Here is a 25,791-nt window from a genome sequence, read left to right as displayed (position 1 = left end):
ATATCTATGATACCCAAAAAGATACTATATATATATATATATATATATATATATATAGATATAGATAGATAGATAGATAGATAGATAGATAGATAGATTAAATGGGACTAATTTATGAATGCATTTTTTTTTACAAACCTGAACGAAGTTGTAGAACTTTGACTTAGAACAAGTCTTCTATTTTAGAACAGATAGAGTTTTTTTTTAACAAACAAACGCACAAGATCAATGGCCATGCATGAGGTACGTAGCTAGCTGCTGCCATGAAGAAAGCACAGAGGAGACACAGGCGAAGCACACAGTGAAAAGCTATATCTCGGAGAAAGCATAAAGATGGCACACACGAGATGCTAGCCGTCTCATGCAAAAAAGACGAGCGTGCATGCTGCCTGCCTGCCAGCCGCGAAAAGGAGCTCCCAAAAAACTACACCGAGCAAGCACCGACTAGGACCGAGGACGAGAGCGCGAATCCCACTTGCTATTATATTACTCCTCCTTTTCTTTGACATCCTTTTAAACAAACAATAACCAGCAGTAAAATGCTACAATTTGAGTAGATAATAACTATACACGCTGTTGATATTAGCATTTTTCACATTTTATTAGAATGCAAACCAGTGATCATATATGCATGTCAAGTGGCAACTAATTAAAACCCGAATTTCATGACACACAAGTCGATTGTCCATGACTAGCTCTCCTCTAAATGCAAGTACAGTAAAACACAAGAGGGATCAGTGAAAAATAAGGCAAGCCAAACTGATTAATAAGGTTGATAGAAGAGATGATAACACTAAATAGGTAGCTAGATCTCTTCTTGCACCAAGCAGCAGCAATCCAGCAAGCATTGCTCACACACCCGTGTACGTGCGAGCATGCAAGCACGTGCCAGCTCTACCACACTCACTCACACTCACACAAGACGGAGGCAGGCAGCATCAGTAAAAAAATCACTGACCTCTCTCTGATCACACACACAAGCACACAAGCACGCACTCACTCACTCTATGATCGATTCACTCACTACTGAACTGTGGATGATGTATTACTTTAATCTGCCCTACAATAACTAGCTCCGAGCAGCGGCTAGCAATAATGGCGCCGCGCGCGCCGGCGGCGAGCTCAGAGCCAGAGCGCGCCGGCCTCCTTGAGCAGCGGCACGAGGGAGCCGTTGATGTGCGCGGCCATGACGCGGTCCATGGCGCCGACCAGCCTGCCGCCGATGAACACGACGGGCACGACCGGCGCCGCCCCGGGCCCGGCGGCGGCGCCGAGGAGGCAGGCGAGGGCGCGCTCCAGCTCGCGTCCCCGCGGGTCGAGGTCCAGCTCGTGCACCGCCGGGTGCACGCCCATGCCGCAGAAGAGCCGCTTCACGGCGTGGCACATGCAGCAGGTGCTCACGCTGAACACCACCACCGCGCTCTCCGACGCCAGCCGCTCCACGCGCTCCGCCGCCGTCTCCGCGGCCGCCGCCGGCGCCACCACCGGCATGTACCACGCCTGCTCCGCCGCCGCCGCGCCGTACTGCATTGTCGCTCTCTGTTCGTTGCCGCCGGTGCTTCCTATGCTATGGCTGCTGAGATCAAATGGCTAGCTAGCTATGCTAGTAGCTAAGCGGCCGGTGTGCAATTTGCGAGAGCAAGGTCGAGTGTGTCTTTGGCTCTTTGCTTTAGGGCTGGCAGGCTAGAGGTGAGAGGAGGTGCGCCTATATATAGAGGAGCGGGGTCAGGGGCGTCCCGGTAAATTTCTGGCGGCAAGTAGCTTTAAAGCTGGATTTAACTTGTAAGGTAGTTGTTGGTGAAGATTGTGAGGTTTGAATGTTGACGCACGCGCGCCTTATTATAAAAAGAAATGGAGCATTAGAGGCAAGTGTATTACGTGCATCTTCACAAAATCGGCAGAAAGAACTCAAAATTTCAGACAGCTGAGGAATTAATTAGGTCCAAGATCGTCTAGGGATACTTAAACAGTTACATGTCCATATGTCGCTAGGTTTCGAGACAGATATCTGAAACAAGTGAGCCTAGGCTAGTAGCTTTGGATACAGATGCATCGGTGGATGAACACACGCCTCGAGCTAGTGCATTACATCACGGTGATGTTTCCTTTGTCTCCCAGGGCAGGCCGACAGTGCATGCTTCTTCTGCTGGGCGAGCAGCTAGACCTTTTATCTTTATCGTCAGTACTGCAAAGGAGAAGCATTACTGAAAAATTGTCCAAGGATTTGATCGATGGTGGGAGCAAAGACCGGCTTTTGCTTCCACAGAGAAATGTCGTCTCAGCACCAGCTTTTCGCTTGGTTTTGTGCAAACGGTCGTTTTAAAGCTTCGTTCTGTATGCCGGTAAATGTGTGTTAATTGGGCTCATTCATCGACCGACCTGTAGAGAAACAAACATTTCTGCAATATTATTTAGAAAATATAATACCAGGAACTCTTTTAGTATGCACATGTGACTCGAATTCTTTGTTTAGAAGTGCATATGGTACCAGATGAGAGAGGGAGGGAGAATTAGTTGGGCACTGTAGCTGACGTACGGTATTCTTTATGCAAAGCTGTCGTGTGTGTGGTAGTACTACTGCCACCGCCACCTTTATCCAACTGCCACAAACTGTCGTTGGATCCACTGCCTTTAGTTCGGGTCACCTACTAATTAGAAATATAACTAATTATAAAACTAATTGCAAAACCTGCGGCTAATTCAAAAGATGAAGGGTCTGTTCGGCTGAACTTATAAGCTGACTGAAAAGCTGAAACGGCTGATTTGTTGTGAGAGAAAAATACTGTTCAGTGGCTGATAAGCCGGCTGAATAAGCTGAAGCGAATAGGTCCGAATCTATTAAGTCTGATTAATCTATGATTAGCACATATTTATTGTAGCATCACATGGTCAAATCATAGACTAATTAGGCTTAATAGATTCGTCTTGCGAATTAACCTTCATCTATGCAATTGGTTTGTAATTAGCATATGTTTATATTCTTCTTAATTAGTATCTAAACATTAAATGTAATAGGGACTAAACTTCAGTGCACGAACCAAACAGGCCTGAAGTAGTTACTCATGAGCTTAGCTCGGCGGCAGGCTGCTGTGTCGGCGAGATCATGGCGACGAATGGCCTTGTCGGTAAAAATATTTTGACTGCGATGATACGCTTTGGAGTTTGCATGCATTGCATGTTCCTCAAGGCAGCAGCACAGTATATGTACGTACGACCAAATTACCAAGTTTGCTTTGCATGCTGCATGCCAGCGATATCACGAAAGTTCCGAGCAAGGATTCACCCACATGCTAGCTACCACCTCACGGCTTTATTAGTTTACAAAAAATAATGGTCGTCAAGTACTGCAAAGACATGATGATCAAGTAACTAACCAAGTGTTATTAAACCACTTAACCAGCTCTCCTCCAACCTTTTGTGAAAGCGTGTGTGCCACTTTGCTTGGGGTCAGGTTGGGGTGGCTCCGGATCTCGAGGCGGCGCCTCGCCGGCAGGCGGCCGTCGGATCGACGCCGCCGGCCGGCCGGGGTTGGGCTGGGTCTCTACAGGTGATGGGCAAGCAGCAAGTAATAAAGGCTTGGAAAGTTGGCGCGCGCGCGCACGGTTAAAAAGCGCGCGTGCAGCGCCGTACACGTACGCATGCGAGACTTGTTGCGTTGGTCTCTTTTTATTTGCATGGACGCATGCAGGTGCCCGGCCATGGAGATCGTGCGTGCGTGATATCTTTTCAGAATTTTCACGAGGGGTGGTGGCAGCAACCAGCAAGCGTATCCAGCTGATCTCACGATCTCTTGTTTCGTGCGTTTTTCTTTCCGTACGTGCTTTGATTTGCATTGGTTTGCTTCTGGATCTCTTCTCTTTTTAAGTTTGGATTTTGATGAAAGGGCGTTTTCGTACTGGAGTTGTGTTTTATTTGCATTTGCATGCAGGTCTGCATGGTCTTTGTGTGGTGGAACTGGCAGCGTGCAATGATACATATGGCTTTTTTCCCACGGCCATCACTGGACATAATTGGTAAGTGAGGTAAGTGCTAGCTAGGGCCGGCCACTTGGGGTTGGCCTCCACGCAATGCTGTCGATCCATGTCCATCCATCGTTGCATGCATGTGAGGAGGATGTACTGGGCTGGGGTTAGTATAAGCTAGAGTATTGCATGTGCACATCATACATGTGCTCCAGAGAGCTCGTGATCGACCACAAAATTAAATAAGCAACTGTCGTTGAGCAAACTGATCGACCATATGATGATTACTAAAAGGAAAAACAATGTCTCAGTACGTACGTACAGCGCGCCCATAGCCGTAGGAACAGGAGCAGTAGTTTAGTGGCGGTATAGTACGTAGCAGGAAGCACGAGGCCGGGTTGTCAGCAGGGGTGCCCTTGTCTGCTGGTCTCCTCTTCTGCTCCGTGCTGCCGCGGGCATGCAAAGAAAGCTCGAGAGATCGAGAGAGAGACGAAAGCCCGGCGGCCACTAGGCTAAAGCGATCGACAGCAGCAGTGTACGTACGTGATCGCGCCTGCGACGGCCGGCGGCCCGAGGAAAGGCGGAGGGCGGACGTACGCCGAGGGGAAAAGCTAGAAGCAAGAGGGGGAGAAAAAGCTGGGCCGAGCCATGCACGCCGCTGCCGGCCGGCCGGCCGTTGTAGAGAGGGTGGCGCGCGGAGGAGGGAGGACGCCGCGTCCCGAGGCTGACGCGATGCGCCTTGACTGCTGACCTATTTCCGGCCGGTGGTCCTGCAGGTCGGCCGCAGGCGCACAGCTTCGGTCTCCGCCGGTCTTTTCTCCCGTGCTCACTGCGGCTTGCCGGCTTTGGTCCACGCGCGTTCCTCTCTTTCTCTCTCCTTTTCGAGCTACTACTCCATGGTCCATGCTGATGCTGGGAGTGGGAGATACGATCATGTGGCTAGATATTCAAGGTGCTTGGAGATTGGTAAACAGGCTCAGTGCTTGCATTGGGATTTAAAGTTTGAACTAGTAACCAAACCGCAGAGCTTTGCACCTTCTTGCAAGTTGCAACCATGCATGTATATGACCCTAGCCTATTGTCCTGAGGAATTGCTAAAATAAAGGGTACCACAAAGAATATAACATACAAATGAGTGACTTATCTCTCGATCGTTGGGCGCAGTGATGACAGGTCGGAGGGCTGATACACCCATTTCCAGTGGCGTTTAGCCATCCGCAAATAATCCCACCGAAGGTAAAAAAATATACTCAACCAAATAATTTCTACTAATGGTTCTCTTAAGAAATATCCATACAAATCCATTTTTTTCTAGTAGCGATTCTCCTATGAGTGCGTCCGATTTTTCGATCGCACGCACCTTTTAGGATTCAAGCACAGGACCTCAAACTTCACGCGATCCTTTTGTTACTTTGTGGAAAAAAAGATTTCTACAGGTGGACCACATAAGAATCTCCTGTGGAAATCGATTTCTATTGGCAGTTCCTTATGTGGTCTGGTTGTAGAAATAGACAACCCTCCACCCCACCTGCGCATGCCTCGGCCCATTTCTATTAGCGGGCTTTAATGTAATCTACTTGTAGAATTGGAGAGGGATATGGTGCCTAGACAAATCGTTTGTATACTAAATAAATGCTTTGAGTTCACTAGGGTATATTTCTATTCATGAATTAGAGCTAGTACTGAACAAGAGGGAATTGAGTGGCAGCATATATATATATATCATGACCGCGAGTTCAGGACACAATGCCATCTTACAAATGGAATGGTGGTTGGCTTGTAGGAGATGTAGACCCATTAACGGGTTAACGGCTGATAAGGAATAGATGGGTTACTCAATGGTATTGCGGGGAAAGAGGGAGTGCCTTGTGCCCATGATCGAGGAGGCTAGGCTATGCTACAACATCTTGGGATATATAGATCCACCGTATAATTTGGAGAGATCCAAAATTTGAAGGTGTGGTAAGAATAATTTTCGCCATTCATGTATGAAAATATGAAATTCCTATTCCTTACTCTTAAAGTTGGCCCAAGGCAAGTTGGAGGAATGGATGCAAATAACTATTTGGACCAAGAGGACAATAAAGCCAAATTGCACATTGGAGTTCAGTATTGGATAGTCCTCATCGAAACAATCAAAATAGACATATATGGGTTGTCCAAATCAAAGTCTGAAATGACTGGATTTTCAGAGGTATTACTCCATCAGTTCAAGATGCTAAGATGCGGTTTAAGATTGTTTTTACTCAAGTTGTTCTGTGAGTAAAAGAGGCTTGGAAGCAACCAGTGTTAGAATGGCTAGAGCACTCATTGTAATCTTTCTGATTTTCTTTCTTTCCTTCTTTGTTTCCTGATTTATACCTCTGCAACTGCTGTTGTTCTTTTCTATTAATATATATCCAGCAGGGGATCATCCTCTCCTGTTTCATCAAAAAAAAATCGAAGTCTAAATGAGAGAATCATCACGGTTGGAAGATTCAATAGTTTCAAGTAATTAAAACCCCTTTTGAAACTTCCAAAATCTCATGAGACTATGAGAGCACAGAGCAGGGAAGAACCTAGCTACTTGTCCTACAGATCGTTGTTGGCAATTTGGCACCAATCAGGGTTAGGGTCAAGTGAAATACGTTGGTTTCCATCAGCCACGCATGTGTTAAATTTATAGGAATTGGGCAGCTCTTTGAAATGTGCAGTTGCAACTTGCAAGTAACACTAGGGCACAAAAGATTTTGGCTAGCGGGTAAATGGGCTCTGTGCTGGCGGGCCGAGCACCCGCCAGCAACTTTGAGCCAGCACAGACCGCTCTGTGTTGGTGGGCGACGTTAGCCACCCGCCAGCACAAAAGCTCGTCCGACGCCCGCTGCTCCCGCGCCCTCCGCCACCCTCCGCACCCCGCCGCTCGCCCGCACCGGCTGCGCGCCCTTGGTCGCCGCTCGCGCTCGCCCGCACAGGAGGAATGAAAGGGATAGGGGGGGGGAGAGAAAGAGAGAGGAGAAAGAGACGTGAGGATAGGAGAGAGAGCACGCAGATAAAAAGGAGAGAGGCAGTGCTTTTGGCTCGCCCGCTCGTTTGATGCGAATTTTCATTTCCCGCGCCACATTTGCGCCGGCAGGCACAAATATGCGCTGGCGAGTGACATAAGCGCCCACCAGCACAGTGGTCTCTGTGCTGGCGAGCCACGTAAGCACACCGCCAGCACATATGGGGCCATCTGTGCGGGTGGGCGCTCCCCCGCTAGCCCGACGAATCTTTGTGCTAGCGGATGCCAATCACGCCCACCAGCATGCTAATTTGCCTGTGCCACCACAAATCATTTCTGACGTAGTGTAAAGAAGAAAACCTTATATATTGCTTATTTCCTCTGGACCTTCAACTGGGGACAAGATTCGAGACTAGTAACAAACAGTGCAAAGTCTAAACAACGGCTAGGCTGGATAATCATATGATATGAGCAATTGAGCATGATGGTCGTTTGTGAGGACCAAATCAAAACACACACACGGTGTACAAAGTGACATGTGTACAGAGCTAGGCATGATGGCCCAGCAACATAGTTATTAGGACCGGACCGGTCATCGAACCGGTGAGGTCGTCGGTTCAATAGTTCATTGGTCCAACCATTAGAAATCGGTTGAACCGCCGGTTCAATAGCTTTGAACCGTTAAATCAAACGGCTGCAGATACTATGAACCGGTGCATATATAATTGTTCATATATAAAATTAGATTCAGAAAATAATTAGTAAACCCATGAGTCATGACACAACCATTCAAAAGTTTTACTTAGGGTGTAAGCTTTTGCTTGAAATTGAGATGCACGCGATCTTGAGGATTTATAACTCCATAATAATCTTTCAGTGGAATCGCTTGTAATTTCAATCACAGTATGCAATCAGGTTATAGCTCATTCAAGAATTTCATTTACAATTGACTGATAGTCAATGCAAGAATTTCATTCATGTGTCGTCGACCCACTCGCAGTTCACTGCAACGCCGCCGCACGCCTTGGTGGATCCGAGCTCCCAGCGACGGCCGCCTGGCGCACGCATCGGGCAAACCCAAGCGGCCAAGCCATCTCCCTCCCGGCCACAGCAGCCTCTGCTGCCCCTACTAAGACGCGCGCTGCTCACCGCTCGCTCCGCCTGCCGCGCCGCCGCCGCGCTCGTCGTCGGTCGTCCACCGTAGCGCCGCCGCACTCGTCGTCCACCGCAGCGCCGCCGCACCCCGTGTTGGATTTGGGAAAGCTTGCTGCGGCAGAGCTAGCCTCCTGCGTCCGTCAGCGCATGTAGTCAGAACTCAGAAGCCGTTCTGGCGCTCCCTCGCGGAAGGGCGGCGGCGGCAGAAGCAGCTGCTGCTGCTCCAAGCCCAAAGACCAAGAGTCCTGGTTGCCGGCGTCTAGCTGGCCTCGTGGAACGGGAAGAGATAAAGAAATGGTGGATTGATTTCTCTGTTGCGTGTGCTGGTCTGCTGGATGCCTGCAACCTGAGGATGGGTGCTAAACAACACCTGTGATATCGGATGTTGGATATTAATTAGTAATTGCATAGATGGAGTCTAATTCGCGAGACGAATCTATTAAACCTAATTAGTCTATGATTTGATAATGTGGTGCTACAGTAACCATTTACTAATGATGGATTAATTAGTCTTTATAGATTTGTCTCGCCAATTAGACTCCATTTGTACAATTAATTTTATAATTAGCTCATATTTAATCCTTCTAATTAGCATCCGAACATCATGTGTGTTTGGCCCACTAGTGAAAAAGGATTGGCCGCTGGCAGGTGAAGCGAGGAGAAAAAAGCACCCGGTCCGCCGGTTCAACCGGTTGTTACCGGTCCAATTGCATGGACAGCTTTTAAGTGAACCGGATCAGTGGAGGCTCTGGTTCAGTCGAACCGCCGCCGGTTCGGTCCCTCGTTACCCGGCGCCACCTTGACCATGCATGCATGCCCTTGTGGCCCCTTCTGTCTCATGACATCACGTCATCACCGCTCTATGTCCAGTGGGGCCCACCACACCATGCTGCGCCTGCGCCCTGGCTAGCTGTACTCCTTGCGTAACCATGCATGGTTTGCTTGAGAGCAGAGTAGTGTAGCAAGGAAGCTCCTGATCTTTAATTTGGGGACAAAAAGAACAGGCTTTGCTCTCTCTCCTCTCCTCTCCGGCAAGGGCAGGGACAAATTAAAGGGACGGCAGCTTCTCCTAGCTAGTGAGGTTTTAAACTTTTGAGTGGCAGGAGCTAAATCTTGGATTTGGCCTACAAAAGGTACAATGTGATCGGGGATACGGGGCGATTGCCTCACTACAAGGATTTACAATGGGGGCTTTTGCTCCGACCCATTAATCATTGTCTATAAAGCTATAGCGCTAGCTACGTACTCCGTACATGCTAGTACCAAAGGAAAGAAAAGAGCTGCAGCTAGCGCACTGCCTTGGACAGCCTCATCGTCACAGGCGCGCGGTTCAGAGTTGTTGTCACATACGGCCCTTGAACGGCATTCGTTTAGGTGTCAATGATAATGGGGTTTATAATAGCTCGTAAGCTATCTAACAATACGCCTCCACACTAACGTAACCATTTTGGGATAATTGATTTATAGAAAACAAAGCCTAACAAATGCTTTCTCGACCTATCCCATGCTTAAAAACTGCTCCCTCCGCCTTAAATTGTAACTTTTTAAGTTTCATAGCTTTTGCTATGCACATAGAAAATTTTGTAAATTTAGAAAAAGTAAAACGACCTATAATTTAAAACGGAGGGAGTAGCATGAACTAGGTAGGTACGTGGTTTTCCATTATTAAGTGTAAGATAGGCACATAAATTCGAGTTAAACAATACTTAAACTTGGATGGTTGGAGTGTACAACTACACCTCATATCTCAACCAGTTGAACTAGACCTACTTTTTTAGATAAGTGATTCATCATGGACGGTTTGTGCTATATAAAAATCCCTTGTGATGCACTCATGCACGATTTGTGGCAAAGAGTGGAAAAGAGATGTAGGCGTGGTCGAAATACAAAGGAGAGGAATGCACTAATTACCAAGAGACAGAGTCTCCTTCTACCCCTAAATTTGAAGATTTCTGAGAATTTTTTAGCCAGATTAAATAAGAAGGAAAAAGTCATTCATGACCAACCGGGCTAGCTTCTGAATTGAACAACTCTTGATTATCAACGGATCGGATAGGCCAGATCATGATTGGTCAACTGATCGATCAGTAAGCGTCAAAAGGGAAGAAAGGGACCGTGTTGTGTGGATCCAATCCAATTATTCTGCCGGCCCAACCTGCTTCCCGAGAAAGAGCTGCATGTTAATGGCCTTTAGACTTTAGTGTCTGTGGCAGCCCAGCCCAAAACTCCTGCCGTCGAAAGAAGTGATCTTGGATCATATTACGGGAGGCTCCTGCCGTGAATTTTTATTAAAGAAGACTATTTAAATCCAACATTTGCACCCTATCAAAAAAAATCCAGCATTTTGCACATGATATAGCATAACATGTGCATTAATTACTATTTTAAGTAAAAGCGTAAATTAAATTAACAGGCAATATTTAAAAAAACAAATTAGGAGTAGTAGTTTCTAGTGTGGTGCCAAGAGAGAGAGAGCATGTACGGGAAAAGGAATGTGCAAAGCAAATGTATATCGTTGCACCCAATCATAAAAAGACTGCTTTTACCCGTGTCTTAGCTCTATGGATAACCAAAGAGAAACTTGAACTCTCTTCAATCTAGTGAGAGAAAGATAGACCTCCACCGTTGACAATGATGTTGTTTGATGTCTCCTCATCATCCAACACTCTTGATACTAATTTTAATGTGCTCCCTCCATCCTAAATTATAGGTCGTTTTGGCACTTCTAAATTCATTGCTTTTCCTATATATCTAGACATAATATATATAGGTGCATAGTAAAAATCATGAACATAGAAATTATAAAATGACCTATAATTTGGAACGGAGGGAGTAGGATTTATATGCAAAGGTTTGTTATGCGCACCAAGGAAAATCCCATATGGTTTGAACTTTTGAAGGGAGAGTCAAAGAAACCGACAAGAATTGAGCATTTATTTTGATTGCTAAAATACAAGATAAAGAGTGACTACTAGGATGGATGCATAGTTAGCCAATTTTTTTCTTTAATTTCACCTTTTTTAACATAATAATTAAATTTCATTAGAAACGGATACATGCATAAAAGGAAAGCATAGAAATAGCATCAATTAATCCACCAACCGAACCCATAACTCATACTTTATACTATGAAATGATAGAAAATTTTCAATTCCACTGAGGTAGGCATAGACATATTTACATGATCCTCTTTTCCTCTACTATGGAAGACCAAAGAAACAACATACATGACACTAATAAAATTACCATAAGCTCTCAAGACAAACAGGAATCTAACACATGGCAAAAGATTAAAAGCCACAACCCAGTAATAAAACTTCTCAAGTGAGAGGAGAAAGAGAACTTTCTCTTAAAGCTGAGTAAGACATGCTATTTGCTCTCTTCAATTTCATATACATGAGAATAAAGGAGCACTGAATATTCTGTGGAGATAAACCAATTTAACTCGCACAACGTAGATACTCTAGTCCAGTCCTTCGCTTACAATAAAAACCCTCCCGCGTTTCCAGTGACAAAGGAAGAGAATTTTTTCTCGCCTAACCTGCCTAGCTCGCCTTCTTGCTTCCCCTGCTCCTCTCCCTCTCCTGCCTCCCCTCCCCTCGCGCTCCCACACCAAACCCTAGCCCGAGCACCCGGGCCCCTCCCCGCCCCCCAGTCGCGCCGGCCTCCGGAGCTCTCGCTGTGAGCGGCCGGGATCCGCAGGGCTCCGGTTGGGTCCCGGAGGCGTCCCGGCTCTTGGTGGGAGGGGCCGAGAAAATGGCGGAGAAGGAGGGGGCCAAGGTGGGGGCGGAAGAGATGGAGGAGCGGGAGCGGGAAGGGGAGGCGGAGGAGGTGGAGGTCAAGTTCCGGCTCTTCGACGGCTCCGACATCGGCCCCGTCCGCTGCAACGCCGCTGCTACCACCGTCGCCGCGCTCAAGGAACGCGTCGTCGCCGACTGGCCCAAAGGTCCTTAAAGATTCCCGTTCTCTTGAGCTCTGGAACTCCTACGAGGCGGGATGAGCCGGCTACCGCCGTGGTGTCAAGCCCTGTGATCCATACTGCTAAGTTTGTATATCTTCAGTTGCTATTTTTAGTCCGTGCGTGTCGCGAGGAGATAGGAACGGAGGGCTTTGAAGGGGTGGGGTGGGGTGGGGTGGGGGGGGGGGGCGAGCTTCAGATTTCCTTGTTCGGTGCCTTCACGGTTTGGTGTCCGATTTGGGAAAAAGGATGGGGCGCCTCCATTATTAGCAAGTGCTTCTTTTGTTAAGATTCTAGACTCGGTTGAATTGGAAGTATTGAACGCAAAGCAGACAGAGGCACTGTAATAAAGAACTGAATATGTCGCAGCAATAAGATCCATTCCCTGACAAAAGTTCTCTGCCTCGAAGCATAGTTGACGAATAGAAGATTTGAGCTTGAACCAGTTGCTTTGTACCCTGTAAATCTAGCATTAACTATTCCGGTATTTATTCCTTATTATGGTATGCCAGAACATATCTGAAGAAATGTCAAGCCCATATGCTGGCTTCGGTTCAAACAGTAATAGTAGAGTTTTTTTATTTTCAAACTGAAATATTATTACATCCTTTGTAGATAAGTTTATGGTTCAGTAGGGTATTTGTCTATTTGACACCTGGCCATGATTGCTTTTAAAGAACTGATGAGATTTCATCAGAACCTTGAGTGGCCTCAAGTTGCTCCAAGATCCAGGGGGGTCTTTACACATAGGTGTACAATTCCATGTTGCTATGCTGCTGGCTCAGGAGCAGTCTCAAGTTTCTTGACAAAGTAGCCCACAGTGGTAACATGATCAACACTTTAAAGTAGCCAACAGAGAGCCCAGTAGAATAAACATATAGAGAAGCTCATGGTTTTTTAACTGAGCACTTGTAGCTCCCATTGACAACAGCTTCCGTATGGATATCAATGTATCATCTTGTTTATGGGAGGGAGGGAGGACACTCTATACTTTACTTTTGTATTCCGGAGGGTGTGAAAATGAGCGCACGTATTTACACTTCGAAGTAGATACCCATCATTTTGCTGGTGCCATATTATTGCTAGTCTTTCTCATTAGTTGAAGTTTGTTGATCCTGCAGGCTTGTATAACTGCATCATAGATTAGTACTGAGTTAGATCGTTAAATCAACAGTTCCACTATTTTGAATGAAATAATATCATTTTCCACAGAAAATTTGCCCAGAATGGGATATTTTTGAACTGCATACTTAAGATCAGTAATGCAATTAAATATTTTCCGCTGATTGTATCAGGCAAATTTTCTGCGAGCTAGGATGTGTTTTTTTGGCTGGTGTTTAGTTCTACAATGTTTATTTTCCTACAAGCTGGCTATATGATGTCTCACGATGTGTTCCTGCTTCATCAAAAGTATTACTGCAGAAACTAGTTGCATGAGCAGTTTTAGCTGTTCTGTTTCTCCGTTAATTTGTGGAGTTAGTTTGATGCAGTAAATTGCCTTACATCTATGTATGCTGCATTTATCAGTTATCAGTTCAGTTCTGGGTTTGTTAAACAATCACTCACACATTTGCCCTGCCCATATAATATTTCTAATGTAACTTTTTGTTGCAGATAAATCAGTTAGCCCAAAGACTGCTAATGATGTGAAACTGATAAGCGGAGGCAAAATTCTAGAAAATGATAAGAGTGTTGCACAGTGCAGAGCACCTTTTGGTGATCTTCCCAGTAGTGCTATCACAATGCACGTTGTTGTTCAACCATCATCAGCCAAATCAAAACCAGGTGAGTTGCAAGTTTTCACACTTAATGAAATGGTTACTTATTGAATTTGACCTCTCTCATCCAACTCTATAGACTGGTAGCTTTGTTATAAGTATCATTGTATCAAGATGCGTAAAATTCCAGTTCTGCTAATTATAGTTTCAGTATTTTTTTGGTTGCCTCTATTGCTTTATTTTACTTATGATTTGTTTTCTTTTCCTTTCTAAGGTTCACGCTTTATCATGCTGCCTTCATTTTTGTTGGATCTATATTTTCAGAAGTGTGTTCTTTTGGTTTCTATAAGAGTACTTTGTTTCAGAAATGTAGAAAGTGTTGAGCTGAGAATTATACAAATTTGCTACTCGTAGGGAGATAGAGAAGCTACAATCTGTTCTATGATTTGAGATTAAATGCAGGGCTTACTGAGTCAATTTTCAAGAAGCTGTTCCCCCAACTTGTGCTGCTAAGCCATAATATCTCGATTTTCTGGCCAAGTTCTCAATCAAGCCTGTTTGGTTGCTAGCCACATCTTGCCGCGCCACACGTTTGTCGCACCACAGATTCTTAAGCATGTGTTTGGTTTCCGCCACAAACTGTGGCTTACAAACATTCTTAGCCCCTTGCCCCACGTGTTATAGACTCATTTTCGTACCAAACTTTGCCACAAGTGTGGCTACCTTTTTGTTCTCCACACTTTTTTTCTGGCAGCCCCACTTTCCCTAGAGTTAGTTGTGCAAAGTTAGGCTTTGACAAGGAGATAATATGTGGCAGGAAGGAAACGAATGGATAAGGGGCAAGCAAGCACCAGATAAGTGAGGGAAAAAAAAAGAGGAAAAGAAGTGGGAGAGAAAAAAGAAAAAAAGAGAGGATAAAATAGTATGGAAAAGAAATAGAAATAAAAGAAAAAAAAGAGAGAAGAAAAAATAGGAACGCAATGGACATTTGACCTCTTGTAAACTGACTGTTCACACCCTTTTATTCAAATAATGAGCTGGTTATGGTTCACAGCTAGCCTTATTTGGTAACTACGTGTACTAGCTACTGGCTTCTTCATTGCATCGACTCTTTGGAGCTGGGGTTCAAAAGTATGAATGTAGGCTTAGCCAAAATAGCCAGTTTGTTTCCACAGGCCATCCAGTGGTCTAAATCAATTTCATTGAGTTGGCTCCTATTGGAGTAACTTTTTCAGGCTTTGTACATTATACTTCTTAGATGGGCATCCAACTCAGGGTTGTTTACGTCCACATGGTTGATCTCTTTCTCTTCTAGTTTTCTGTCTTCTATTTCTCCATTATGTGTCTTCTCATCGTTTCCCTCCTGTTAACTTATACTAGTAAGGAAAATTCGAAAGCATGGCTCCCAAAACCATCTTTGGGTGTAAGTTGACCCGCTTTTCTTAGTTTGAGGGTTTAAAATACTCGATGTCATGGACATTTTTGCAAAGTTCAGATGTGTAAAGTAGACTATTCCTTGATGATCGGATGTTTATTTCTTGGACACCTCGTAGTCCCATGTTTTTTGTTGGATGACCCAATTTGTCATTCTTTTTCACTAGCCTTGTTCTTATGACTTATGAGGATTGAGGGATAGGGGTGAGAAACCAGCTGATTCCATTTTTAAAGTGAAATAAAAAGAGAACAAAAGATAACCAATGGGCTGTTGCTAGGATAATCCCATTCCTCAAACTAATTGCTCTGCAAGTGGAGGAATTGCATGTCAGCATATCCGACGTTGAAAACTGAGTAATTCTCAAAACAGAATGAACACTGCAGCACTAATTCTGGAAGTTTGGATACTCTTCATTACTTTGTCTTATGCAGTTGATGGGTTAAGCTGAATTGTCAAAACTTTGTAAGTTGGCAGTTCATGTTAATCTCATATCCTGAATGTTGTTATCTCTGTTACTCTCTTCTGACAGATAAGAAGGCCAACAAGTTGCCCAAAACTACTCGCTGCTCCTGTACAATACTATGAAACTATTATGCGTCCACGAGACCAACAATAATTTGTATGTCCACCTAAAGTCCTTCAGAGAGACTATGAGCTCAAAGATCGAAGAAGTCTGGTGTCATGCTCTGTCAATGGGTGGCAATGGCGAAAGACGATGCCAATATGTTGTAAGCTACTGTTGTAATTGTAACCTAGGTACAAAGAGTCGGTCCCTCTGCCATGCGGATAGGGAAATAGTTTGCAGTGGTTGTCGTGTTTTACCCTACAAAATGTTCAATATGATGTACAAGATACACACACGCTATTCTGGGTGTAGTAGACCTTGTTGCTGCTCTACCTTGTCAAGGTTTGTTTCAGAGTTGAGGTATCCTGTTGGGCAAAGAGTCAATATGAAACTGATCGATTGCTTCTCGAAACATTTTGAACTATGCCATATCCTTCCGTTTGTCTTAATAGAAATGGATTTAACCTAACATTTCTTATCGGCTTGTAGCACTTTGTTATTGAAATTCACGACTTAATATACTTACTGTAATAAGCTGCTACAATGACACAATGGCAGGTATTGAATTTTAAACGGTCAAATTTGGCCGCTTTTTGTAAATGAGCTTAGTTGACATGAACACTACAACAATGACATACTCATCCAACAGAGACGCAAGCCGCACGATTGGTTTTCTCGCAGGAATCGTAAAGCCCTGGCAAACACTACTGCTCCCTTCCCTCCGCGCTCCCATGCCATGGCAGCGCCATCCTGGAGGCCGCGCCGCTGCTGACCTGCCCCTGCCCTGACTGCTGAAGCACCTGCGAGCTCGAGCTGCCGTCACCGCGCGCCGCCGCGTACGTCATCTGCCGCCCGCCCAGCTGCCACCCAGCGGCCGCCGCCATCATTTCCTGCTGCTGCTGCTGTTGCTGCATCAGCTGCAGCTGACGTATCACCGTGGCCGATGCCAGCGCCTGCTCGCCGGGGCCCATCTCGCCGCGCGATGCCGCCACCGCCATCATCTCCTCCTGCTGCCGCTGCTGTTGCTGGTGCTGCATCAGCTGCATCACCGTCGCCGGCGGGAGCGCCTGCACGCCGGGAACGCCCTCGCCGCGGGACGCCACCGCCGCCATCATCTCCCCCTGCTGCCGCTGCTGGTGCTGTTGCTGCATCAGCTGCATCAGCGCGGCCGGCGGGAGCGCCAGCTGGCCGGCGGGAACGCCCTCACCGCGCGACGCCGCCGCCATCATCTCCTCCTGCTGCCGCTGCCGCTGCACGTGCTGCATCATGACAGCCTGTATCAGTGCCTGCCCGCTGGAGCCTCCCTCGCCGTGCGACGCCGCCGCCGCGAGCGCCTGCCAGGCGCCGGCCGTCATCATCGTTTCCGACGGCTGCTGCTGCTGCTGCATCATCGTCAAGGCCGGTGCCTGCGCCTGCCCGCGGGAGCCCCCTTCGCCGCGCGCCGCGGCAGCCAGCGCCTGCCACGAGGCGGCGGCTGGTTGCACCGCCGGCCACGCCCCCGAGGCCTGCGCCTGCGCGAGCGCCGCCATTCGCGCGCGCAAGGCGGCCTCCTGCTGCTCCCGCTGATGCTCCAGCTGCTGCTGGTGCTGCACGAGTGCCGCGCGGACGCGATCCATCTGCCGGCGCTCGTCATCGTACAGCGCCTTCTCCAGAATGAGCTGCTCCTCGGCGCGGTGGAAGCCCGCCGCGCGCTCCCGGTTCATGACGTTGAAGGTCAGCACCTGCTTCTCGAAGTGCTCGAGGAAACCGTCCACCTCGGCGCCCATGTCGTCCTCCCATTTCTGCGCGCTTGAATTCTCTATCGCGGTGGCGACGCTGCCGCCGCCGCCGCCAACGGTGGCGTCAATGACGCCGTCGTCCTCTTCGTAGTCCGCGAAGACGTGATACGGCAGAAGCCTGGCCATGAGGTGAAGAAGATTGTTAGTCATGCCAACAATTTTCCAAATTCCAACTAGCGAGAACAGGACACCAATATTGGTAAAGTATGAATAATTCTTCGTATACTTAGTCTCAAAAACATATATATGAACTAAATGGCAGAATATGCATGTTGCTATCCTCACTGTTCTCTTTTCAGCAGGTGTAATGTGAGGTCTCATTAAGATTGCAATAACTAGATCTTTTCAGGTTGCATCTAGCACATATACATGTTAATCCTACTATCCCAGTCACCTAGAACCTACAACCCATTTTCATGCCAGATAGCATGAGTTTCCAGACTGGTGTGCAAACATGCAATCCCTCCAAGAATAAGTAGAGAGTCTCTATTCAAGAAAGATCAATCATACAGTACTACAATGCATTTAACAGATGACATTCTCGCGTATAGATGTACGGAACTGTGAATTTAGAAACAAAGGGATGAGCTGTTTTTGTCAGATTATAATAACTTGACAACAGTAGTTCTATTCAATAAATATCGGATTCAGAAATAACGCGTGCCAGGTAATATGTGGTTAACAAAATTAATCATCAAAAGATAGCTGATGTTCTGATAGGTAACAATATTATTCAGTTATAATTGCAGGTTTTTAATCTAGGGATCTCCCTCAACAACTTTGTCAGTTAAGAACCAACCGTATTTCAGATATTCTGTCAGAAATCATCAACGTGGAATTCACAATTCTTGGTCAGGTTAGTTCCCTATTTATCATAGGTATATTGATCCCCAGATCCAGAAAATTCTTCACTTTGATTATTCTCATACCATTTCAGAGTTTAGTTTTGTTCCTTGACAGATTTCTTAGGAGGTCGCTAATATCCCTCTGCATATAACTTTTTCCCCAAATCAAGCAGTACCACGTGAAAATCAAATTCGCCGCACCAAATCTTAGAGAGAAAACCACAAGCCATACGTGGAATCAACCGGGTTCACCATGACGATGAACTAATCCCAAAAACCCTTAAGCCTCAACACATATGAGATGTTCGACGAAAGATCGAAGCAGAAAGAACCGTGCATCTAACGAAAGGGAAAAACGAGATCCCTAGAACACGAGAGGAAGCCAGCAAGGCGCGCTAAACCGCGTGGTAACGGCGCCGACCACGCGCGACGAAGCAGCAGGTTCGTCGCGGCGGCGAGGAAGATCAATCGATCGGGCGCGCGCGCGCACGCACCTGCTGACGGCGTCCTCGACGGAGGCGAAGGGCGTCCGGAAGTCCGGGTTCAGGGCCTTCCACGCGTCCTCGAGCGCCATCTGCTCTGCCGCGCGCGCCCGCGCCGCCTCCTCCGCCTTGGCCTGCGCCACCGCCGCCGCCGCCGCCGAGGCGAGGCCCCCGTCTCCCTGCGGCGGCGGCATTCCGGCGCCGACGAAGCCCTGCGTCGGCGGGGCCCCCCGCTGCGGCGGCTGCTGCTGCATGGCGGGTCGTGGCCGCGGTTGCGGCGGTTGCGGCTGTCGCGGCTGCTGTAGTAGTAGTAGGGCTTTGGTCTCCGAGGAAGATTCCGTGACGCTGGTCAGTGGGGTCTAGGGGTCGTCCCTCCGTCTCCTCCCGTTCTCGCTCGCTACCCTCTCTACTCTCTTCCCCTTTTTTTCGGTCTTTGAGAATTTGTGATGCTTATTATATTTGCTTAGATGTGGAGTATGTATAATCCTCCGATGATCGGTGTCACGTTGCAAATGAGCCTGCTGTTTTATTTTATTGTTTTTATATATACGAGTAACAGAACTTATGGACTGCTATTGCTCGGGCAACTGTATTTCTCGTGGTGCCTTGCAAATCTAGATAATCATTAATTTCACGAGGAAACAGCACTAGAAAAACTGTAGGGGTGTCCTTGCCCGTATTTTAAGATTTTATTTCATATTGCAGAAAGCACGTGTAGTTTATAAAGTACACGGTATAATTAGACGAGGCGCCGTATAAACCGTTGCTGAAGGGTCCTTACGGCACCAAGAAACCATTGATTACTACAGCTAATAAATCATACATACTATTTCTTGCTGTGATTTCCTCAATGAATAAAACTATACATTGTTGCTAGGTGCCATATGGACTGTTATTCCTTAAGGAAACCATGTTAACTTGCTAAGAAACCGTTCATTACTACCACTGGTGTTACTATCTTTTTTAGCATGCTACAAATCCGAGTGGTTCAAGCGGTAAAACATATGTACTAATATTACTTTTGTTATAGACTTGTACATTTATAGTAATTACATATTAAGTCAAGAAAACAACAAAAAATAAAGAGAAAATGATTAAAAAATTAAGGTTAACCATGGGTTTTAGGATTTTTTCGTGTTGCAAAAACACATATGGTTTATAAATATATGCGGATGGGTATGTTATTGTTGCAAATGTGATGATGCCGATGAAATGCACAAGATTCTGGAAAATTGCAATCAGTATAGGCTCATTCTATAGCAAAATATAAACACAGATCTTATGCTATATTTGAATGTTGGTATCTCTTCGGAAGTTAGATATCCTAAAATCAAAAAAAAAGTTCACAAGGAATTGTTCCATTCATAGGAATTTGGAGAAAATATATATGGGCCCAACCTCTTAGAAATTACTTCCATTTATGTCTATCTCCTTAAATTCATGCGTTTATCCTATATTGCATCCAAGCACTCAGTTGGAAAATTTCTATTCATATAGTATCGCAGTTCACAACCAACTTGAATCTTATGTTTCCCCCCTCTTTAAGTTTTGAGATAACGCATTTCAAAGGAGACATCGAAATATTTTACCATAGAGGGTTGCCGTGCGTTGTTTTTCTAAAGAAAAAAGGATGATGGTATGAGCACAGAAATAAGTTATTGTACGTACCTTGGTGCGTATTATTTGACTGTCTAAACCATGTGCATGCACAAATATGGATTATTTTTAGCTATAGCAGTACAACAAAATGATAGATACAGTGTAGCAGGGATATCAATGATGGCGGGTTATTCTCTGGCTACAACTCAATTCTAGTTTTATTCCTTGTATTATTTGGCTATTCCATTTTGGGTGTTCTAAGCCAATGATATCGTATAATTGTTACTCCTTCCGTTTCAAATTGTAGATCGTTTTAGCTTGTCTAGATACGTATGTTTTGTCATGTATCTAGACATAATTATATGTAGGTGCATAGTAAAAGATATGTATCTAGAAAATTCAAAAACGATCTATAATTTGGGATGGAGGGAGTATGATTTAAATAAATTAAAATGATATATAAGTTGTAATTTGCTCGAGACTTAATTCTCCCGTGAGTCAACGAGCTGGTAATAATGCTATCCTCAACATTTCTAACTGAATCTGAATTCCCATTGTCATAAAAGAAAACATTTTGGTTGTAATACACTGACGACAATTTGGTCTTTGCACCTTTAGTTCATCTTCACATGTTTGAGTTACACGATCAAGTCGGAATTGGATAAATGAAGAAATTTTTCTTGCCGAAAAACAGGAGTCTTCTTGAGAAGACAATAAAATTTGGTTGTTGTTGGTGATAGAAATCTGAACATAGAAATGCTTTATATGTATATTCGTATCAAATTAAAACACTATATACATTTGAACATTCGAAAATAAGACAAAGTCTTGATTTAGCTCCTACCAGCAACACTACACTACACCATCTTTTTTTTAAGCGAACCGGACAGGAGAGCTGCCAATTATATTAAGAAGATCAAACCCATCCTAGACAAACAATAGTGCAACAAGACCCCAAGGGGTCAAGCAAGGGTCAAGTAATGACGACAACAAACCACAAAACTAACAACACAAGCAGCAACAACTAAAAAACACTACAATACACTGATCATGACAGCTCCCTCATGGAGCAACCCATGCACCTTGGAATAGCTGGCTCACTGTTTTTCCCAGGATCCATTCCAAATCTGATGGTGAAACAGATACCTTGCCCGCAACATGAGAGACTGCATCCTTTGCTCCTTTGTAGCCACATTCAGGAACAACATAAGGGAAGTCACTGCATACAAGTTCAGGGCATAATCAATCTATGGAAGTGTGTATTTCCAGAGGATAAAGGGATTATATGATTTCTGTATTCCATAGCAGATTTTTTTCCCTTTCAGTTAGGAGTATGTAATTGCTGCTGGGGTTTCTGTGGTAACTCAACGCTTGTGTTTTCGACAAATTTGCTGATCCAACACTTCAGAGCATGCTATCAGTTAACTGAGAGTGGTTTCTCATAGGCACTGTTTTAGTCTATGACCAATTGAAACTATCAGTGGGTATGCAAATTCACCTTCCCCACATTATTCGTTTGGCTCCATAGATAGATATCACATGGGAAAGAAGCTGAGCAGTGTCCTCATATGGATATGCTTCTCTTGAGATGCGGAAAAGAGCACTGTATTTGACATAAACCTGTTGAAGTAATGCATCATGGCATTAAAGCAAGTATAATGTTACAGAAGCAGAAGGAATGGAATTAACTGCACAGCTTCTACTACAATCTGGCACTTTATTCATGACGCCATTACTTGACAATAAATCAGGTTAGGTATCGCCCCTCACAGAATAGTGTTACTGCCCCCAGATCTCTGACAACAAAATCTGAGGGTGCTAATGTCAGCTGGTACTAAAAAGGCTCATTTGCACAATAAAAACTATTTTTTCTCTCCATGACCACATTGATCTGCCAATGGACAAAATAAAGAGGTTTTGGAGATTACCTGTGGGAATCTGGATAAGTTTAGAAATGATGAGAATGCCTTCTCTTCTTCGTCATTCCTGTATTGCAATGCAATATAAGCTACTACAGGCTATAGCTTCATATGACTACATTCACGCAGACTATAAACAAGCAAAAACACAAGTTTACGTTGGTGGCTTGCAGAAAGCCATATGATCAAGAATAACAGTAGTTTCAGGATAATCCCTACACAGCTCCTCTATTTCCTGAATATATAGACCAATTCCCTGCATACACAAGAACAACAAAGAATAATTATATAATTTTGACTTTGTAACAAAGAGGGTAATTAAGTCCCTGTTACTTTATATTCAAGGAGCCTATTCATACAATTTTATTTTGCAAAGAAGATGCAGACAGGATTTCATAAGCTCATGTAACAAGTGACTTGTGTAATTAACAGGGCTGAAAACTCGCATTTTTCTGGACTATTAGTTTCCTCAAAGCTTCAGGCTCTAGAATGGCACAACCTGACAATATAGAATATATGAATCTTTGTTTGAATGTGAGCCCTTCTTCTCCTTTTTACGATGGGAACGTATTGCTACGTCATTCTTGCTGTCGGAATCCCAAAGTCCAATAGTAACTGCACATACATCTAATAGAGGAATGCATTTTTTACCTTCATCACCAATATTCCCACTGGCGCTCCCAGTTCTCCAGCCTTAGCAAACAATGACCTTCCGACCTCATTAGTCATCTGTTTATTTGAGACATTTTGTGTTTTCAGGCCACTTTGATCATAAATCAAAATTAAGAGGTAGAGGGAAAGTGATGTTCAGTCTCTCATTTGCAAACCTTTTGACCTGATGGCCATAAGTTTGGGTTGAACCGGACAGCACGATATTTTTCCTGGTGAGAACGAAGGGGTAGTATATTAGAAAATGCTAGATTAAATAATTCCTTTTGCGTTCAAGAAAGTTCCAAGAGGTTTACTTGTACAATCAGATGTTCGAGCTGTTTAATCCCACTACCATCATCTGCAGGATTCGCAAGGCAGCAACCAATGAATTTGGATGGGTATTTCTTCAACACACTACAGAAAAAATGAAATACCATGGTCTTACTGATATGACTAATTCAGGTGGTTTCAGGTTGGAATAGGTAGACTCAAGAAAAGGCTTAATTACCTAGTTACCAACGAATGATCAAACATATGATTAACAGGTTGGACAATGAGAGCCCCATCCACTCCAGCTTCATCCATGCACTACATAAAGAGGAAAATTTTCAAACCAGTTCACTAATCAGCACTTCCACACGCATCATGTATTATGTGTCTCAACAAGCTAGCCTAAAGGACAAGTAATAGTGGGTTAGTTAGACCAAATAACACAAAATGCAGACTCAAACTTACATTTTCAAGAGCAATCTTGAATCATTTGATTCAACTGATATAACAACGGGATAGAGGAGGAAATACCGTTAAGACTGCAATTAGGTCGATAGGCCACCACATGTTCAGAAACATAGACTAAACAAAGAACCCACCAGCTGATTTTTTTCCATGTATGCTGAGAATTTAAGGAATAGCTTCATTTTTTGGCACAGTTTCCTGGTGCCAATTCTGTAGAATTTCACATGGACACGATGCACAATAGATGTTTACCCACTAATCTATCACTAGTACGGGCACAATTCATCCCCAAATCGTAGGTTCTGAAACAAATTATAGGCTACAACGGTCAAGGTAACTGCAACTGCAAGGGCACATGAGATGCGGCATTTCTAAGGGGCTGTTTGGTTCCGTTTGCTTATTTTTAGCACGTGTCACATCGAATGTTTAGATACTAATTAGGAGTATTAAACATAGACTATTTACAAAACCTATTACATAAGTGGAGGCTAAACGGCGAGACGAATCTATTAAGCCTAATTAAGCTTAATTAATCCATCATTAACAAATATTTACTGTAGCAACACATTGTCAAATTATGGACTAATTAGGCTTAATAGATTCGTCTCGCCGTTTAGCCTCCCCTTATGTAGTGGGTTTTGTAAATAGTCTACGTTTAATACTTCTAATTAGTATCTAAACATCGATGAGACGGGTGCTTAAAAATAAACAGCGTGAACCAAACCAGGCCTAAATTCCTCTTAACTTACCTCGAGCAAGAAGTCAGCGTCGCCCCGGAGTGTGGGCTCCTGGCCGGGGAAGTACGAGTACCCCTCATTGGCCTGCGCGCGGACAGAGTCACAGGTCACAACCACCGCGAAGAATTACCCAACACCCCGTTCTGGAGGCCGAAACTGGCTTGCGCGCGTCGCCCGCTTTCTCACCTGCTGTGGCGAGGCCCAGACGTGGAGGTGGGAGTCCACGACCTTGCAGGAAGAAGAGGCCGAGCCGTCGCTCGGTGAAGAAGTTGCCATGGCGGCGGCAATGGTGGTGGAGAGGAGTAGCCGTCTCCTTGTCGTTGGGGTTCGGGAGGAGTTGGAGAGGAGGGTGCAGGAGGCGGTGGTGGCGAGGGGGGGTAGGAACCGGAACGGAGCAGCCGCTGCTGACGATGAAGCCATCATCGGAGCCGACGAGTGGCTTTGGCTGCTGCCAGCTCGGCACTGCAGCACCCCGCAGCACGTGTTCGTGTTCGCCACCGGAGGAGTTCACGGGCCGAGAAGTTTCAGGGCCCAGCGGGCCTGGTAAGGAATCGGCCGGTTAGGGGTGGACCAAAAGTTCAAAACTCGCGAGCTGACTCGTACGTGACTAGTCGGCTCGTTAGTTATGAGTCGGCATGTGGCGTACGAGCCACTTGCGAGCCTAACGAGCCTATGGTGTGTTTCCTTCGTATAATATCTTCGTATAAGGGCAGCTAGAGGTCCACAACGTGCTGGAAGTGACGATGTTTGCAAATATTAAATCATCAATGATGTTTTATTTTTCTCTCTCATTATAACAATTTCTTTCTTTTTACTGACAATATGTGACTAAAGAAGCAACGACGTGCTATTGAGATAGTTATGGAGAATCGAGAAAACTAGAGTTATCGATGCCGAGTTTTTCCGTCTAGCATCGCGTCTTGCAGGCCCGTACATCATGCATGGCAAGTGGGCCGATCGCACCAGGCCTCCAAAATTTTGGGGCCCCCATGTGTACGTGAGTACGTGACCTGTCAATCTCTCTCTGGTGGCCTCTATTCCTGCCTGCATGCGAGTTTGTGACCATGCCTGCATGGCTGCATGCAACTTTTTGTGTTTTTAGCCTGGGCCCTAGAGATTGGAGAATCTGTTGCCGTGTTGCCGGACCAGGACCGTTCGATCCGAATCATCCGATACTGATTAGCAGCCTAGCAGGCCTGGCCTGCCGCTGCCGCCTGCCGATTATTCTAATTTCTAAATCTAATCGCGAGAGCGCCGCCGGTCGCCGCAATC

General features: G+C 45.4%; 4 protein-coding genes across 4 annotated transcripts; 1 reads left to right on the top strand and 3 right to left on the bottom strand.

Moving 5' to 3' along the window:
* Positions 1-738: 738 nt before the first annotated feature.
* On the bottom strand, positions 739-1,698 carry LOC117863121 (glutaredoxin-C5). The gene has a single exon (XM_034746717.2). The coding sequence runs from the start codon at positions 1,528-1,530 to the stop codon at positions 1,123-1,125; it is 408 nt and encodes a 135-aa protein (XP_034602608.1). The 5' UTR covers positions 1,531-1,698; the 3' UTR covers positions 739-1,122.
* A 9,920-nt stretch (positions 1,699-11,618) lies between these two features.
* On the top strand, positions 11,619-16,185 carry LOC117863938 (membrane-anchored ubiquitin-fold protein 4). The gene is made up of 3 exons (XM_034747861.2): positions 11,619-12,043; positions 13,670-13,840; positions 15,738-16,185. Exons 1-3 carry the CDS (start codon positions 11,854-11,856, stop codon positions 15,791-15,793), a joined length of 417 nt encoding a protein of 138 aa, XP_034603752.1. The 5' UTR covers positions 11,619-11,853; the 3' UTR covers positions 15,794-16,185.
* Positions 16,186-16,477: 292 nt separating this feature from the next.
* LOC117864679 (uncharacterized) lies at positions 16,478-19,235 on the bottom strand. Its single transcript, XM_072295302.1, has 3 exons — positions 18,891-19,235; positions 17,030-17,669; positions 16,478-16,918 (listed from the first exon to the last, which is right to left on the bottom strand). Exons 1-3 carry the CDS (start codon positions 19,130-19,132, stop codon positions 16,478-16,480), a joined length of 1,323 nt encoding a protein of 440 aa, XP_072151403.1. The 5' UTR covers positions 19,133-19,235.
* A 2,012-nt stretch (positions 19,236-21,247) lies between these two features.
* Positions 21,248-24,991, bottom strand: LOC117862417 (uncharacterized). Its single transcript, XM_034745885.2, has 10 exons — positions 24,706-24,991; positions 24,532-24,603; positions 23,556-23,635; positions 23,362-23,461; positions 23,224-23,277; positions 23,048-23,125; positions 22,555-22,652; positions 22,406-22,463; positions 21,976-22,097; positions 21,248-21,696 (listed from the first exon to the last, which is right to left on the bottom strand). The coding sequence occupies exons 1-10, from the start codon at positions 24,940-24,942 to the stop codon at positions 21,540-21,542; spliced, it is 1,056 nt and encodes a 351-aa protein (XP_034601776.1). The 5' UTR covers positions 24,943-24,991; the 3' UTR covers positions 21,248-21,539.
* Positions 24,992-25,791: the final 800 nt, after the last annotated feature.

Source organism: Setaria viridis, chromosome 7, assembly GCF_005286985.2.
Source record: "Setaria viridis chromosome 7, Setaria_viridis_v4.0, whole genome shotgun sequence".
NCBI classification, from domain to species: Eukaryota; Viridiplantae; Streptophyta; class Magnoliopsida; order Poales; family Poaceae; genus Setaria; species Setaria viridis.
Note: the sequence above shows the minus strand (reverse complement) of the source record. Positions and strands in the feature narration are given on the sequence as shown.